At 44.8% G+C, this 18,670-nt stretch overlaps 2 protein-coding genes across 2 annotated transcripts in view; one reads left to right on the forward strand and one right to left on the reverse strand.

Annotated features, from left to right (window-relative positions):
* The first annotated feature begins 828 nt into the window (after positions 1 to 828).
* capza1b (capping actin protein of muscle Z-line subunit alpha 1b) lies at positions 829 to 6,410 on the forward strand. The gene is made up of 10 exons (XM_021566963.2): positions 829 to 928; positions 2,163 to 2,226; positions 3,407 to 3,458; positions 3,597 to 3,660; positions 3,820 to 4,026; positions 4,238 to 4,317; positions 4,418 to 4,496; positions 4,588 to 4,659; positions 4,887 to 4,949; positions 5,063 to 6,410. Exons 1-10 carry the CDS (start codon positions 890 to 892, stop codon positions 5,201 to 5,203), a joined length of 861 nt encoding a protein of 286 aa, XP_021422638.1. The 5' UTR covers positions 829 to 889; the 3' UTR covers positions 5,204 to 6,410.
* Positions 6,411 to 12,752: 6,342 nt separating this feature from the next.
* The window catches only part of cttnbp2nlb (CTTNBP2 N-terminal like b), a 44,499-nt gene continuing 38,581 nt past the window's right edge, over positions 12,753 to 18,670 (reverse strand). The window contains exons 4-5 of the mRNA XM_036947562.1: positions 18,336 to 18,443; positions 12,753 to 15,439 (exon numbers count right to left, since the gene is read on the reverse strand). Coding sequence (XP_036803457.1) covers positions 14,060 to 15,439; positions 18,336 to 18,443 — 1,488 coding nt within the window. The 3' untranslated portion in view covers positions 12,753 to 14,059. The remainder of the gene's footprint in view (positions 15,440 to 18,335; positions 18,444 to 18,670) is intronic.

The raw sequence follows: 18,670 nt of genomic DNA on the forward strand, positions 1-18,670 counted from the left end.
TTATAGTGTTATTGGAGACTGACGTGAAAGCACATATGGTTCTTACTCTTCTCAACAAACAGCGGGTGCTACTGTGGGCCCCACCCTACCACTGGTAAAAAAATAAAATAAAAAAAGTTGTCACGACGTGCGCGCGTGCTGCTGTCTCGCCTTTCGCTCACGTGACTCCGCCAAACACCGTAGTGCTCCACCCCCTCACTCTGCAACAGCCTGCCTTATTGCCTGACAGTCAGCAAGCAGCAGGCCACGGTGAAATATATATATATATATATATATATTGTTATGAGAAATTCCATGGCGTAACTTAGAAATAGCCCAAAACAGTCAGGCCACCATGACACACATATATATATTATGATATATATATATATATTGCTTTGAGAAATGCCATGGCTGCCACGGTGTAACTTAAATAGTCTAAAACCCGCATCCAGTACATTTTCTCCCCGCGACATCGTTTTAAATGTAGCCCAATTTCAGGAAAACAGCGAACATGGCAACACTGCACCAATCGGATAAATGTGGCAACTCCTCTCTTGAGGCAAACCATTTTTGGGGGGGTAGTTTTCAGGCCTTGTTCGTTGGTTTTCAGTATTCAGAAATGTAAAAACGGGCAACCCTGGGGAAATAGCACGTGATTCAGAGCCGGCGCCCCCTGCTGGTTAAAATAAGTAGGTGCCTGAACCTTACTAATGCATATTTTGAATTACAGCATTTGAACAGTAACAAAATAACACCAGATTCAATTATTTAATGTGAGAAGTAGATATATACAAAATAATTCCGTAATTTCACTATAATTTCATTCCCACCCCCTGGGTTTTGTTATGATTTTGGTGTCAGCTGAGTGTTCAGTCTGTGGGTAGGTGGGGTCACACAACAAGCCAAGATGGCCGATTTTGAGGAGCCGCTATCAGAAGAGGAGAAGGTAACGAACGATATTATGATTTTATTCACAAGTAACTCTATTATTCTATTCTAAAATTACTGTGTGTCACCGGTTGTTGAATGGTCAACAGTAAATGGTACTATATTTTAGAGCTACTAGCGTTCGCTCTGTTTCAGTAAAGAGACGATTCACTTGAGTGGCTAGCTAACTATGCTAACGTTAGCCTGAACCTCACTGGCAACTTTTACTGGCTAGAAATTGTAACTATTAGTTGTTATATAACTATTTAGCTATGTACAGGAATAAAGTTCCAGTGTGTTTAATGGAAACCCATGATCCTACTTTTTGGATATGGTTAGATCTGTTGGGCCAATTCAGGAAGTAGCTAACGTTAGCTGTTAGGCAAAATAAAACGTTGATACCGTTTCTAGCAGTGCTAGCTAGTTACCTACCTAGATCAGAGGTTTTCTAGGTCAAACAGATACAGTTGCAGCTCAGATGCTTCTGCTAGCTATAGACGCCATAAAGAGAGGACGTGCATACACACACCCGACACTTTACTATACACCCGACACTTTACTGGTGCGAGTGCTTAACTGGAGGAGTACAGTGCTATGGCCCTGTCCAGAAACAAACAACCCTAGGATGGCCTATTCCCTACCCCCAACCCTTTACTGACTTTACTGCACGCATCCAGTGTGTGACGACAAAACATATTTTTTTGTCCACTTTGTCCTCAAATGTTGCCATATAGTGACTATATATCAGATCTACACAAGTGTCCAGTGGTTGTTTCTGTACGGGGAGGACATTGGGTATGTCCTGTGTGGAATGCAGCTCGGTTCCGTGCATGAGGATCTGTAAAGACTGGTAGTTTCCATAGAAACTGGATAAGCAGCAATCTCTTGAGGCTGGCCATGCAACTGCATCTGTTGGGTCAAAATCAGTGGCACTGGTTTCTAATGACCAGGATTTGTGTTTAATGTGTTTATAAATGAACTTAGGCTCCCTAATGCTATTTTCCAGTGTGTTGTCCATTAGCCTAAAGTATCAGTTTACGCCACTCTCACCACCACCTCAAGTAGGCGCCTCTGTGAACATCATAGACAGGACACAGTCTGAATCGCTCTATGCATGGTTTACTGGGATTATAATTTAGTAAAGTCTTCCTAGCTCAATACTATTTTCCCCACTCAGCCTGATCTAATCTAGAACATTTCTCAATTAAATTGATGTAGGTTTAGTAGGATACTGATTTGTCCTCTCTCCACAGGTCCGCATAGCAGCAAACTTCGTTACCCATGCACCCCCTGGAGAGTTCAACGAAGTTTTCAACGGTGAGAAGGTTTTGGCCTACAATCACATTGTTGTTTAAATGGTGCCATGTAGTTTGTGATTGTACGGGTTTCTTGACTGAAGGTGAATGTGTGTTTTGTGTACTTTGCTAACTGACTGACTAGTTGTTGATGTATTGTAATATAGTGGATCTGTGGCTTAAAGGGTTACTGGAAGGCAGGCAGACAGCTTCTTTAAGTGCAAGATGTTTGTTCACAGGTGAAGGATGCAAGGCCAAGGTAGAGCAGGAGTCCACATTTATAGGTGAAGGATGCAAGGCCAAGGTAGAGCAGGAGTCCACATTTACAGGTGAAGGATGCAAGGCCAAGGTAGAGCAGGAGTCCACATTTACAGGTGAAGGATGCAAGGCCAAGGTAGGGCAGGAGTCCACATTTACAGGTGAAGGATGCAAGGCCAAGGTAGGGCAGGAGTCCACATTTACAGGTGAAGGATGCAAGGCCAAGGTAGGGCAGGAGTCCACATATACAGGTGAATAGATAATAAGATGTAGGATAATGACAAAATAGATTATATTTACAAAACCCAACAAAAGTTGACTTCAACAGCTAAAAACTTACAAGCTGAGTTGTGTTTTTATTTTATTTTTATTTCACCTTTATTTAACCAGGTAGGCTAGTTGAGAACAAGTTGTCATTTACAACTGTGACCTGGCCAAGATAAAGCATAGCAGTGTGGCACAAACAACACAGAGTTACACATGGAGTAAACAAGCCAATAACACAATAAACAAGTCAATAACACAGGGGAAAAAATAGTCTATATACATTGTGTGCAAAAGGCATGAGGAGGTAGGCGAATAGTTACAATTTAGCAGATTAACACTGGAGTGATAAATGATCAGATGGTTATGTGCAGGTAGAGATACTGGTAAACAAAAGAGCAGAAAAGTAAATAAAGAAAACAGTATGGGGATGAGGTAGGTAAATTGGGTGGGCTATTTACCGATGGACTATGCACAGCTGCAGCGATCGGTTAGCTGCTGAGATAGCAGATGTTTAATGTTGGTGAGGGAGATAAAAGTCTCCAACTTCAGCGATTTTTGCAATTCGTTCCAGTCACAGGCAGCAGAGAACTGGAAGGAAAGGCGGCCAAATGAGGTGTTGGCTTTAGGGATGATTACAGACTGACAAGTTGATGTTGATGTGTGCTTTTGCGTTCCAGATGTGCGGCTTCTCCTTAACAATGACAACCTGCTCAGGGAGGGAGCGGCTCAGTGAGTTGCACCCTATCATGATGTGATGTCAACATTTTGAAACAACCACACATCATTACTTATCATTAGTCATTATTATTGGTGTAGGAGTCTGTAAATATCCTATGTTCTATTTCATTCTGTGTTCTCTCTCCCCAGTGCTTTTGCCCAGTACAACATGGATCAGTTCACCCCTGCCAAACTTGAGGGCTATGATGAACAGGTAAGAGTGATATAAGGCTGAGTTTATCTGGAGCCGCAGTCTGATAATCACACTATATTTACTGCTATTATCAAGTTAAGTCGGTTTAGTACAGTTTACTAAACAAATTGTGTCAACAACAACAGTTAACAATCCTCTCCTCTCCCCCTCCCTCTCCAGGTTCTGATTACAGAGCATGGGGACCTGGGTCAGGGGAGGTTCCTGGACCCTCGGAACCGGGTGTCGTTCCGCTTCGACCACCTGAGGAAGGAGGTGAGCGATGTGCAGCCATACGATGGAGACGGCTCCCTGAGAGCTTGGAGAGAGGCTTGCGACACTGCACTCAGCGCATACGTTAAAGAGCACTACCCCAGCGGAGTCTGCACGGTAAACCCCCCCCCCCCCTCACACACACACATATTCATAACACAACCACACTCACTCAGCACATACATCAGAGTACTACCCCAGTGTCTGTATGATGCAGCACACACTTGCATCAAAGAACAGAAACAACATTGTGCTGTTGACCCTTGTGATATCGCCACTGTATGTCAATTCTTCAAGCCGCTAATCATGAAATCTGTATTCGCTGCAGGTATATGGGAAAACAGTTGATGGCCAGCAAACCATCATTGCCTGCATTGAGGGACACCAGTTTCAACCCAAAAACTTCTGGTACAGTTCCAACGGCATCATTATACGTTGGTCTTTACACGTTCAGAATGTTATGTGACTTCATCTCTTTCACACATACTTCATCTGCCTTCTCTCTCAGGAATGGGCGCTGTAGGTCAGAGTGGAAGTTCACAATCGGTCAGTCTACTGCTCATGTAGTGGGTGTGTTGAAGATACAGGTGGGCAATCGTGATATTTACTACAGAAACAAATGCTGAAGATAATAATTAAACACCCCAAGTCTAGTAATTAAACAGACTCTCTCTCTAGGTGCACTACTATGAGGATGGTAATGTGCAGTTGGTCAGCCATAAGGAAGTGGAGGAGTCTATAACGGTGACTGTGAGTGGGCATAACGCTGATTCTATTTAGTAACAGCTAATTACAACCCATTTTGCTTCAGTGTCTTCATTCTATCCCTTTAAACATGAGAAGGAAGTAAACTGTAAGTAACAACTTATGCCATTATGTTGTATAACTGGTATACTGAACAGGTTAGGTCAGTTCAGGTTGTGGTCAATTACCTGTGTGGGAAAGGAGACTCTTTTTCTAAAATAATTTGTCAACAGAATGAGAGCCAGACTGCCAAGGAGTTTGTGGATATCATTGAGAATGCTGAAAATGATTACCAGGTAATTTACCTCACCCTTTTCAATGGATGTGTGTGTGTTCTGTTCTTTATGGCTCTAAACTTCTGTTGTAAAATCTCCTCCCCTCTCTCCTGTTGCTCCTCCCCTCCCTGTAGACGGCGATCAGTGAGAACTACCAGACTATGTCTGACACCACCTTCAAGGCCCTGCGCCGCCAGCTGCCCGTCACCCGCACCAAGATCGACTGGAACAAGATCCTCAGCTACAAGATTGGCAAGGAGATGCAGAATGCATAGAAGAGCAGAGACTCACACCGCTGGGCTGGCAACACACGCTCGCACAAGGACTAACCAAAGCTTATATATATATATTGTAGTCTGGGGCAAAGCAAAGAGAAAATACAACAAACCAAGCTGCAGATTGACAGTCTGTTGGGCACAGTTCTGTATTGTTTAAAGAAGCTTTGGTTTTGGAGAAAAAGGAAGTGAGGTACAGGAGGGGAGTTTGAGTCTGCTAAAGGTGTACTGAGTTTCATCTTGTCATGTTGACACTCTTGAACAGCTGCACCAAGACCCCAGGTTGAATTATTTTACAATGCATCCTTCCTTCTGTCCTTGATGTAGGAAACACTCCTTATTCTTATCTAGTCACGTATAGATCAGTGATTACCTCAAGAAAGGAAGGATGCATGTTGAAATAATTTAAACATGGCAATTAAGCACACCAAGCAGGGGACATTTTCCAATAGATGTTCATATCAGCACCATTTCTCCCCTTAACAGGACTGGTCGTCGATATAGTCAGTTTTGAGGGTACTGTTTACTTTTTTTCCTGCTGTACTCTTCCACTTCCTGTTGTATGTGTCCTCTGCTTGAGCCAATGAAGGATACCATGGCTGAAAGACTGTATCATAACCTCCTCTGTTTCTGAATCAATTCTCTTCTGTCTTACCTTGGCAACAACAACAATTGCTGTGTCCTTTCTCTTTTGTTGAAGGAAAACCATACCAATAAATGTCTTTCCTGGGCTAAAGAACCCCTTTCTCCCATGTATACACGCAGATCTATATTTAGCTATGCAGGTTTTTATTTAATTTAATCTTAGGCTCAGCCCATCTGTAATATTCACACCTGTGCTTGGGTACCTTAAACTATACACAGCCATTTCAGTACTTAGTTTAAACCAGGGGCTTTGTTCAGGAGGGTCCAATGTTACAAAATGTTAAATTAGAAATGAATTGTGTAGGGCAGACGCACTTCTCTGTCATGCCGAATAAAGACTTGTGTGCTCTCTACTGTAAATATCTATCTGCGAACCATGCTTCCCACAGAACACACCCCTGTTCAGCCACAACATACACCTACTCTATTACCATAGGCTGACTCGAGATCAGTTATTCTGTGCTGTGTTAAACCTTCACACTGACTAGCGCTGTACTCTGATGCGACGTTCAGGACTGTACTGCCCCATTCTGTTGTACAAATAAAATAATTGATCATCTTGGCCTGGTTGTTTTCCTCAGGCATTGTATTGCTGGATTCATCACTTTGACATCAGTCCAGCAGCAGTGGGAGCTGTCATAGACTGGTCTACCTCAATCTGACTTTCTGCGATTCCTTGCATCTTATCTCCTTGCCTCCTTTCCAGGTGCATTGGAGGTTCCCCCTTTTTTCCAATGTGCTTTGAGAAGGAAGCGAGGAGAGGAATCAATGTAAGATGAATAGAGAAAGAGACAGTCTTGACTTATTGACAGGAAACGGGTGGTTTTGGGGCACAATGGTAGAAGAAATCAGGCTATTAGACTGAAGAAATTGATGCTTGGTTGGGATGTTTATTTTGCAATTGAAAAATCATATGCATAGTTCAGTTGTGAAACAATACATAAGGAAAATGCTTGTGTACATTTAGAATAATTAGAAGACAGAAATGTTGAGAAACAGTTTGGGTTAGGTAACTTCCAGAAGACAGAAATGTTGAGAAACAGTTTGGGTTAGGTAACTTCCAGAAGACAGAAATGTTGAGAAACAGTTTGGGTTAGGTAACTTCCAGAAGACAGAAATGTTGAGAAACAGTTTGGGTTAGGTAACTTCCAGAAGACAGAAATGTTGAGAAACAGTTTGGGTTAGGTAACTTCCAGAAGACAGAAATGTTGAGAAACAGTTTGGGTTAGGTAACTTCCAGAAGACAGAAATGTTGAGAAACAGTTTGGGTTAGGTAACTTCCAGAAGACAGAAATGTTGAGAAACAGTTTGGGTTAGGTAACTTCCAGAAGACAGAAATTGTTTGAATGCTAAATAACAGAAATGTTGAGAAACAGTTCGGGTTAGGTAACTTCCAGAAGACAGAAATGTTGAGAAACAGTTTGGGTTAGGTAACTTCCAGAAGACAGAAATGTTGAGAAACAGTTTGGGTTAGGTAACTTCCAGAAGACAGAAATGTTGAGAAACAGTTTGGGTTAGGTAACTTCCAGAAGACAGAAATGTTGAGAAACAGTTTGGGTTAGGTAACTTCCAGAAGACAGAAATGTTGAGAAACAGTTTGGGTTAGGTAACTTCCAGAAGACAGAAATGTTGAGAAACAGTTTGGGTTAGGTAACTTCCAGAAGACAGAAATGTTGAGAAACAGTTTTGGTTAGGTAACTTCCAGAAGACAGAAATGTTGAGAAACAGTTTGGGTTAGGTAACTTCCAGAAGACAGAAATGTTGAGAAACAGTTTGGGTTAGGTAACTTCCAGAAGACAGAAATGTTGAGAAACAGTTTGGGTTAGGTAACTTCCAGAAGACAGAAATGTTGAGAAACAGTTTGGGTTAGGTAACTTCCAGAAGACAGAAATGTTGAGAAACAGTTTGGGTTAGGTAACTTCCAGAAGACAGCAGGAGATTATTTTGAACAAATAAAAGCGTTCTTATCATTGTGCCCTGTTGTTTTGTTAATATCATCTTATAAAACCTTAAATACCACAAATATAAGACCTATGAGACCAACAACAGTGACAAAATGTTGTTTGGTTCAGGTTATGAAACACAGTACAGTCATGTTATTAATTACTTCCCACTTGTTCCCATTTTGACAAAGGTGTAAAAATAGACGAAGGGTTAGGTCTACTCAGTTACAAAAAGAATGATACAGAGGTACAGATCTGACCCCTAGCTAGTCCCCTTTATAAATTAAACGTGTGAGTTCGGCAAAAGATCTGGGAGGATTTCAAATGTATAAAACCAGTCTGTCACTATCTGCTTTAACCATAAGGATAGATGGTTCAAACTCAATTGCAGGTAGAAAATATTAGCCTACAAGAAAGACGCTTGTTCTGAATTTGGTCCCTTTTGGAAAAAACAAGAAATTGTCCCGGAATAAAAAAAGTTGTACATATTTAAGTGTCACCTTATTTTTCTATCCCAGTGTAAGGTATGTCTTAGGGAAGGCCCAGTGTAAGGTCTGTCTCAGGAAAGGCCCAGTGTAAGGTATGTCTTAGGGAAGGCCCAGTGTAAGGTCTGTCTCAGAGAAGGCCCAGTGTAAGGTATGTCTTAGGGAAGGCCCTGTGTAAGGTCTGTCTCAGAGAAGGCCCAGTGTAAGGTCTGTCTTCGGGAAGGCCCAGTGTAAGGTTTGTCTTAGGGAAGGCCCAGTGTAAGGTCTGTCTTAGGGAAGGTCCAGTGTAAGGTCTGTCTTCGGGAAGGCCCAGTGTAAGGTCTGTCTTAGGGAAGGCCCAGTGTAAGGTCTGTCTCAGAGAAGGCCCAGTGTAAGGTCTGTCTTCGGGAAGGCCCAGTGTAAGGTCTGTCTTAGGGAAGGCCCAGTGTAAGGTCTGTCTTAGGGAAGGTCCAGTGTAAGATCTGTCTTAGGGAAGGCACCGTGTAAGGTCTGTCTTAGGGAAGGCCCAGTGTAAGGTCTGTCTTAGGGAAGGCCCAGTGTAAGGTATGTCTTCGGGAAGGCCCAGTGTAAGGTCTGTCTTAGGGAAGGCCCAGTGTAAGGTCTGTCTTAGGGAAGGTCCAGTGTAAGGTCTGTCTTAGGGAAGGCCCAGTGTAAGGTCTGTCTTAGGGAAGGCCCAGTGTAAGGTATGTCTTAGGGAAGGCCCTGTGTAAGGTCTGTCTCAGAGAAGGCCCAGTGTAAGGTCTGTCTTCGGGAAGGCCCAGTGTAAGGTTTGTCTTAGGGAAGGCCCAGTGTAAGGTCTGTCTTAGGGAAGGTCCAGTGTAAGGTCTGTCTTCGGGAAGGCCCAGTGTAAGGTCTGTCTTAGGGAAGGCCCAGTGTAAGGTCTGTCTCAGAGAAGGCCCAGTGTAAGGTCTGTCTTCGGGAAGGCCCAGTGTAAGGTCTGTCTTAGGGAAGGCCCAGTGTAAGGTCTGTCTTAGGGAAGGTCCAGTGTAAGATCTGTCTTAGGGAAGGCACCGTGTAAGGTCTGTCTTAGGGAAGGCCCAGTGTAAGGTCTGTCTTAGGGAAGGCCCAGTGTAAGGTATGTCTTCGGGAAGGCCCAGTGTAAGGTCTGTCTTAGGGAAGGCCCAGTGTAAGGTCTGTCTTAGGGAAGGTCCAGTGTAAGGTCTGTCTTAGGGAAGGCCCAGTGTAAGGTCTGTCTTAGGGAAGGTCCATTGTAAGGTCTGTCTTAGGGAAGGCTCAGTGTAAGGACTGTCTTAGGGAAGGCCCAGTGTAAGGTCTGTCTTAGGGAAGGTCCAGTGTAAGGTCTGTCTTAGGGAAGGCCCAGTGTAAGGTCTGTCTTAGGGAAGGTCCAGTGTAAGGTCTGTCTTAGGGAAGGCCCAGTGTAAGGACTGTCTTAGGGAAGGCCCAGTGTAAGGTATGTCTTAGGGAAGCTTTTCACTTGTTAAAAATCCAGTGTATTCACTATTCTAGTGTATGTAGTAGACAACACCTGGATACGACCGGACATAATGGGGTGCAATGCAGAGAGCTGCAGAGACCAAACATAATGGGGTGCAATGCAGAGAGCTGCAGAGACCAAACATAATGGGGTGCAATGCAGAGAGCTGCAGAGACCAAACATAATGGGGTGTAATGCAGAGAGCTGCAGAGACCAAACATAATGGGGTGCAATGCAGAGAGCTGCAGAGACCAAACATAATGGGGTGCAATGCAGAGAGCTGCAGAGACCAAACATAATGGGGTGCAATGCAGAGAGCTGCAGAGACCAAACATAATGGGGTGCAATGCAGAGAGCTGCAGAGACCAAACATAATGGGGTGCAATGCAGAGAGCTGCAGAGACCAAACATAATGGGGTGTAATGCAGAGAGCTGCAGAGACCAAACATAATGGGGTGCAATGCAGAGAGCTGCAGAGACCAAACATAATGGGGTGCAATGCAGAGAGCTGCAGAGACCAAACATAATGGGGTGCAATGCAGAGAGCTGCAGAGACCAAACATAATGGGGTGTAATGCAGAGAGCTGCAGAGACCAAACATAATGGGGTGCAATGCAGAGAGCTGCAGAGACCAAACATAATGGGGTGCAATGCAGAGAGCTTCAAATTAGGCTTTTGAATGATTTGTATTATTTACAACATTGTGCTTTATTATAAACTGGATGGTGCGAGCCCTGAATGCTGATTGGCTGACAGCCGTGGTATATCAGACTGTATACCACGGATATGACAAAGCATTTATTTGTACTGCTCTAATTACGTTGGTAACCAGTTTATAATAGCAATAAGGCACCTCAGGGGTTTGTGATATATGGCCAATATACCACAGCTAAGGGCTGTGTCCAGGTACTCCGCATTGCGTTGGCCATATATATATCACACCCCCTTGGGCCTTATTGCTTTAGTAAACTATGTTCAGAATGTAATCTGGTACAAACTACAGTGAAAGACATGATAACTGTCAGTGCAGGTACTGCTAGATATGGTGATAAGCTACAGATCAGACCAGGCAGGGGAAAGTCAGATGGGAGCATACATCTGTAAAAGTAGTGTCATGATACACCTACAGTTGAAGTCGGAAGATTACATAAACTTAGGTTGAAGTCATTGGTTTTTCAACCACTCCACAAATTTCCTGTTAACAAACTATAGTTTTGGCAAGTCAGTTAGGACATCTACTTTGTGCATAACACAAGTAATTGACCTTAGTTATCTATGTTCTCTGGATTATTTTGGTCAGGTCAGGGTGTGACGAGGGTGGGTATATATGTTTTTGTCCTGTCTAGGGTTTTTGTATGTTTATGGGGTTTTCAAGTCTAGGTGTTTATATGTCTATAGTTGCCTGGATTGGTTCTCAATCAGAGGCAGCTGTTTATCGTTGTCTCTGATTGGGGACCATATTTAGGTAGCCATATTCATTGGGTATTTTGTGGGTTATTGTCTGTGTAGTTGCTTGTGTGTGTGTGTGTGTGTGTGTGTGTGTGTGTGTGTGTGTGTGTGTGTGTGTGTGTGTGTGTGTGTGTGTGTGTGTGTGTGTGTGTGTGTGTGTGTGTGTGTGTGTGTGTGTGTGTGTGTGTGTGTGTGTGTGTGTGTGTGTGTGTGTGTGTGTGTGTGTGTGTGTGTGTGTGTGTGTGTGTGTGTGTGTGTGTGTGTGTGTGTGTGTGTGTGTGTGTGTGTGTGTGTGTGTGTGTGTGTGTGTGTGTGTGTGTGTGTGTGTGTGTGTGTGTGTGTGTGTGTGTGTGTGTGCTCGGTGTTCATAGCGGTAGGTTTATTTAAGTGTTCTTTCTTCATTAAAAGAAGAATGTATTCTAATCACGCTGTGCTTTGGTCTCCTCTTTACGATGAACGTGACAGTAATTTTTCCAACAATTGTTTACAGACATTATTTTACTTATAATTCACTGTATCACAATTCCAGAGGGTCAGTAGTTTACACACACTAAGTTGACTGTGCCTTTAAAGAGCTTGGAAAATTCCAGAAATTGATGTCATGGCTTTAGAAGCTTCTGATAGGCTAATTGACATCATTTTAGTCAATTGGAGGTGTACCTGTGGATGTATTTCATAGTCTACCTTAAAACTCAGTGCCTCTTTGCTTGACATCATGGGGAAATCAAAAGAAATCAGCCAAGACCTCAGAAAAAAATTGTAGACCTCCAGAAGTCTGGTTCATCCTTGGGAGCAATTTCCAAACGCCTGAAGGTACCACATTCATCTGTACAAACAATAGTACGCAAGTATAAACGCCATGGGACCGCGCAGCCGTCATACAGCTCAGGAAGACGCGTTGTCTCCTAGAGATGAACGTACTTTGGTGTGAAAAAGTGCAAATCAATCCCAGAACAACAGCAAAGGACCCTGTGAAGGTGCTGGTGGAAACTGGTACAAAAGTATCTATATCCACAGTAAAACAAGTCCTATATCGAAATAACCTGAAAGGCCACTCAGCAAGGAAGAAGCCACTGCTCCAAAACCATCATAAAAAGGCCAGACTACGGTGGATATATTGTGGATATATTGAAGCAACATCTCAAGACATCAGTCAGGAAGTTAAAGCTTGGTCGCAAATGGGTCTTCCAAATGGACAATGACCCCAAGCATACTTCCAAAGTTGTGGCAAAATGGCTTAAGGACAACAAAATCAAGGTATTGGAGTGGCCATCACAAAGCCCTGACCTCAATCCTATAGAACATTTGTGGGCTGAACTGAAAAGTGTGTGCGAGCAAAGAGGCCTACAAACCTGACTCAGTTACACCAGCTCTGTCAGGAGGAATGGGCCAAAATTCACCCAACTTATTGTCGGAAGCTTGTGGAAGACTACCCGAAACATTGGTCCCAAGTTAAACAATTTAAAGGCAATGCTACCAAATACTAATTGAGTGTATGTAAACTTCTGACCCACTAGGAATGTGATGAAAGAAATAAAAGCTGAAATAAATAATTATCTCTACTATTATTCTGACATTTCACATTCTTAAAATAAAGTGGTGATCCTAACTGACCTAAGACAGGGAATTTTTACTAGGATTAAACGTCAGGAATTGTGAAAAACTGAGTTTAAATGTATTTGGCTAAGGTGTATGTAAACCTCTTCAACTGTACATGTGCAATCAACAGATTACATTTGAATCCTCTTGCCACGGAAAGACTCCCCTCTCCATGCAGCCTTTGTATTGGACGAGACTGCAGAGTGGACTTGGGCGGAGAGATTCATGAATTAATGTCCTAGAATAACTAAATGCATAATTAATAAGATCACTTTTAAACATGGCTATGGAATACAATAAACTAGGTATAAAGATATATTACAAATCAAGATATTAAAAAAACTATCCATAAATTCCAAATAAAATAAATCTTATGAATCCAATAAAACCCAGTATATTATAGATTTAATGTAATTTAATGTGAACTAGACAGTGTTTCAGACCGTTTGCTAGGTAGTGTTTGAGCTTTCATTTGCTACTAAGCAGCTAATTTATGTGGTCAAAATAGGGCCTACAGAGGTATAAGTAGTGGCATGTTCTGCCTGCTGCAGGACATCCAGGAGATTAAGGCCAGGATCCAATCCAGACCGCGGTGGACCCACATTAAACCGATAGACATTTAAAGGTAATCAAAGATGGTGGATAATGAAAATGTCTTAAAAAGGCCGTTTACCATTTGACATTTAAAAAAAAAGTTCCTGTCTTGTGTGAGCATGCTTTCCCACATAAGCTCACGCGGGAAAGCATGCTCAAAGATGGTCACGTGAGAGAGGAAACACCCACTTACACAGACAGAAACCGTGACAATTTGTTTTCAATGCAAAACTAACCAACTAACCAACAGCTGGCTCTGGTCTACTTATCCCCTCGCTCGCTCCACCCGCCCGACCAGAAAACATGATCCTGTGAGATGTCTTGCTTTCTTTACCGTCTCTGAGGTCATTTCTGATTGAGCCGACATCAGCAGCGTTTACCTTGAATGCGATCTATTTGAACCCAGCAACATTGCTTTTAAAAGCTGCATTGTTGACTAGAGCACTCGGATTGAATCTCAGGCCTAAAAGTGAGTGAACAAGTGCAAATGGAAGAGAGAAACTAGCCTATCTGGAATGAGGGAGGCCATACGCTGCTAGCTGCTGGAGGAGAGCACTGGCTCCTCCAGCAGGAATAAGACAAAGCTGATCACAGATACTGATCCTAGGTCCGTTTTGTGTTTTCTCCCTAATGGTTAAAGATGGGAAGGATTTGGGAAGGCTATGCTGATCCTAGATCACTTTCTAGCTGCCGTGGCCCTTAGCTGTTAGCTACCGGAGGAGAGTACCAGGTCTGGCTCCTTAGCCCCCTCCTGTCCACTGCTGCTTAGCCCACAGCCCCCCGTCAGCTCTGGGAAGAGGCTGGCCCCGGCTTGGGGGTCGGGGGAGCCTGGAGAGGGGCTCATACCCGGTTTCTTAGGAACGGGGGGTGGGTAGCACCTCTCGGACCGAGGGGTGAGGGGTGAGCGTATACCTGGGGACAGGGGTCCTCCAGGTGAGGTCTTCCCCCCAGGAGGGGAGGCTGCCAGGCTTCGATAGTCAGTCCCAAACGGAGAGCTGTTTAGTGGGGGGAGCTTGGCCCCTGCCTGCTGGCTGGTGAAACGGGACAGGACCTGGGTGACGGTGTTTCGGGCTAGCTGCTTGGCCGTGCTGTTCTCTGAGGGTGGAGGGATGGGGGTGGTGGTAGGGGACAGGTCCCGGGGGGAGAGGGGAGCCGTGCTACCCTGCTGGAGCTGCTCCTGCTCAGCCTGCACCTGGAACTTATGCCTGGCGGCGTGGAAGCGCTGGTTGACTCCAGCCTGGTAGGAGGATGTGTGGAAGCCACCGGGGCTGACCAGACGCTTAGCCAGCGTGGGGGAGGAGATGGGGGAGGAGGAGAGGGAGGAAGAGGCCGTGCTGGAGGGGGAGAGGTTGGGGTGAGGGTGGCAGTGGGGGTGAGGAGGGTGAGGGTGGAGAGGGGAGGGAAGACTTGCTCCGGACTCGCTCTCTACCCCACCGTTCTCCACAGCCCCGCCCTCCTGAGGGGGGTCAGTGTCCCGTGGAGGGTTAGGATGATGCCCGTTGACCTTTGAGACAGGGATCTCTTTAGGGTCGACGCTTGCCTTCCCATCAGGCTCTGTCTGGCTCGAGGTGGACGCCGCCGCTGACACCGCTGCTAATGCCGCCGCTGACGCTATCTTTGAAGGAGACTGTTTCACCTCCTTCACCTCCTTCACCGCAGTCTCCTGCACCTTCCTAACCATTCCTTCCTCTCCTGCTGCCTCCAACCTCCTCCTCAGCTCCTCCACTTCTCTCTCCAGCCCCTTGCTCCTCTCCTCTTCTCGTCTGATCCTGGCTCTTAATTGTTCCCTCTCTGTGTCAAACTCAGCCAGCTGGCTCTCTGCTCTGGCCTCAAGCTGCGCTGCTCTGCCCTTCTCCGCTTCCAGGGCCCCCCTCAGGCTCTCTGAAGTACAGCTCTCCTCCTGGAGTTGCAGGCGGAGCTGGCTGACTCTCTGGGCCTCCTCCAGGGCCTGGCTGGTGGTTTTCTGGAGCTCCAGGGTTAGGTCTGAGGACAACTGCTGCTGCTGGGACAGAGTTTCCTCTGCCAGGCCTACTGCCCTCTCCTGCTCCCTCTGCAGCCTACGCACTGCTGCACGCTCCACCTCCAACTAGAAACACACAGAGAGATAGAGGTTGATATTTCAACTTTCAACTTCCCTTAGCACATTTTTTTGAATTCCCAGATAGGAAAGGAATTGCTGCATGCATACCTGTGGGTGCATTTCCTATTCGCACGGACTTTGATAACTTCTTTATTTGTGTACAAATGTGCTTGCTACGACTGTGATATGTTGTTGTCTCACCTAGATACAGCTATAGCACTGTACGTCGCTCTGGATAACAGTGTCTACTAAATGAGTGTTTTCCAACCCTGGTTCTCCAGTACCCCCAACAGTACACCGTTTTATTGTACCCCTGGACAAACACACTTTACTCAACTCATTGAGAGTTTGATGATTAGTTGACAAGTTGAAGCAGGTGTGCTTGTCCAGGGTTATAATGAAAAGGATTAGTGTTGTGGGTACTGGAGGACTACGGTTGGAACACACTGTGCTAAATGACTAAAATGTAAGGCACACGAGTGACATATTTGAGCAGTTTTCTCGTCTGACCACATGGAGGTGTCAGAGTCTAGGAGAGTGGAGATATACCTCCACCCCCGAATACTGCAGAGTGAGATACACACGCAGTACAGTCGTGCCCAAAAGTTTTGAGAATGACATAAATATTAATTTCCACAAAGTTTGCTGCTTCAGTGTCTTTAGATATTTTTGCCAGATGTTACTATGGAAACTGAAGTATAATTACAAGCATTTCATAAGTGTCAAAGGCTTTTATTGACAATTACATGAAGTTGATGCAAAGAGTCAATATTTGCAGTGTTGACCCTTCTTTTTCAAGACCTCTGCAATCCGCCCTGGCATGCTGTCAACTAACTTCTGGGCCACATCCTGACTGATGGCAGCCCATTCTTGCATAATCAATGCTTGGAGTTTGTCAGAATTTGTGGGTTTTTGTTTGTCCACCTGCCTCTTGAGGATTGACCACAAGTTCTCAATGGGATTAAGGTCTGGGGAGTTTCCTGACCATGGACCCAAAATATCGATGTTTTGTTCCCCGAGCCACTTAGTTATCACTTTTCCTTATGGCAAGGTGCTCCATCATGCTGGAAAAGGCATTGTTCATCACCAAACTGTTCCTGGATGGTTGGGAGAAGTTTCTCTCAGAGGATGTATTGGTACCATTCTGTATTCATGGCTGTGTTCTTAGGCTCACCTTGTCTTCTCTGGACAAGCTTTTTTCCGGATGCCCCAAACAATCGGAAAGGGGATTCATCAGAGAAAATGACTTTACCCCAGTCCAATCCCTGTACATTTTGCAGAATATCAGTCTGTCCCTGATGTTTTTCCTGGAGAGAAGTGACTTCTTTGCTGCCCTTCTTGACCCCAGGCCATCCTCCAAAAGTCTTTGCCTCACTCTGCGTGTATATGCACTCACACCTGCCTTCTGCCATTCCTGAGCAAGCTCTGTACTGGTGGTGCCCAGATCCTGCAGCTGAATCAACTTTAGGAGACGGTCCTGGTGCTTGCTGGACTTTCTTGGGCACCCTGAAGCCTTCTTCACAACAATTGAACCGCTCTCCTTGAAGTTCTTGATGATCCGATAAATGGTTGATTTAGGTGCAATCTTACTAACAGCAATATCCCTGCCTGTGAAGTCCTTTTTGTGCTAAGCAATGATGACGGCACATGTTTCCTTGCAGGTAACCATGGTTGACAGAGGAAGAACAATGATTCCAAGCACCACCCTCCTTTTGAAGCTCACAGTCTGTTATTCAAACTCAATCAGCATGACAGAGTGATCTCCAGCCTTGTCCTCGCCAACACTCACACCTGTGTTAACGAGAGGATCACTGGCATGATGTCAGCTGGTCCTTTTGTGGCAGGGCTGAAATGCAGTGAAAATGTTTTGGGGGGGGGATTCAGGTCATTTGCATGGCAAAGAGGGACTTTGCAATGAATTGCAATTGATCTGATCACTCTTCATAACATTCTGGAGTATATGCAAATTGCCATCATACAAACTGAGGCAGCAGACTTTGTGAAAATTAATATTTGTGTCATTCTCAAAACTTTTGGCCATGACTGTACTCCTGCATCATTATATTTAACATTAAATATTTCACTTTATATTTCTGTATTTTTCCACTGAAAAAGGGGTAAGGGTAAGCTTTAAAAGAAAACGCAAAATGGATCATCCCAAAACAACTGTTCTGAAAGTGCCATGTGCTGTTCACGTGATGTTCATATCAGAATCAATCATTAGAGTGTAATATGTAAAAGTTCATGAAAAAACATGTTGGGAACATTGCTGGATTCTACAGAAACAGAGGCAGGAAAACACACACACACACACACACACACACACACACACACACACACACACACACACACACACACACACACACACACACTTACATAAATAGAGGCTTCCTGAGGGGTCCCTCTGTGTGTGTGTGTGTGCTGACCTTGATTGGTCAGGGACAGTCATTATCTCAGGCTTTCCTGGGCCCCAGGCTGCCGGTCAGCTGAACAATAGCCTCTTCCTCCTTGTTTCCTATGGAGCCGCCCAGCCTGTGTGTGTGTGTGTGTGTTGTGTGTGTGTGTGTCGGCCTAGACCCCTCAACCCCACTGAGATACACAATAGAGCCCCAGTCAGAGAGAACTGATGCTACTCACAGTGACTTAAATCAGCTAGTAGTGTGGGGGCCATGGGGAACACAGAGAAGAGAGAGGTGGGAGGAGAGTGTGTTCACAGATGTTTAACAGTCCCTCTTCTTACTCTGATTTTGTCTTAGACACACACACACACACACACACACACACACACACACACACACACACACACACACACACACACACACACACACACACACACACACACACACACACACACACACACACACACACACACACACACACACACACACACACACACACACACCTGCTGCAGTAGTTTCTCCCTCTCCTTCTCCAGCATGACGGTGACATCCTCATCCTGCGCCGACTCTAGTGCGTGTCGGTGCTTCTCCTCCTCCAGATCTGCAATCACCTGCCAGTCAAACAGAGGAGGACCAATCAGATCACAGATCACAAAAATAACACAGTGGGCGGATTCAATTATGCTACGTCACTTTGTTTTGAGACGACTTCGCCTTGGTCTTTGAACGGGGTACCTGGCCCACACCCGTGAGGTAGCCTGGTTCCAAAACCACTGCAATTAACTCTCATCCAGTGAACGGGGTTCCTGGCCCACACCCGTGAGGTAGCCTGGTTCCA

Source organism: Oncorhynchus mykiss, chromosome 16 (genome assembly GCF_013265735.2).
Source record: "Oncorhynchus mykiss isolate Arlee chromosome 16, USDA_OmykA_1.1, whole genome shotgun sequence".
Classification (NCBI taxonomy): Eukaryota; Metazoa; Chordata; class Actinopteri; order Salmoniformes; family Salmonidae; genus Oncorhynchus; species Oncorhynchus mykiss.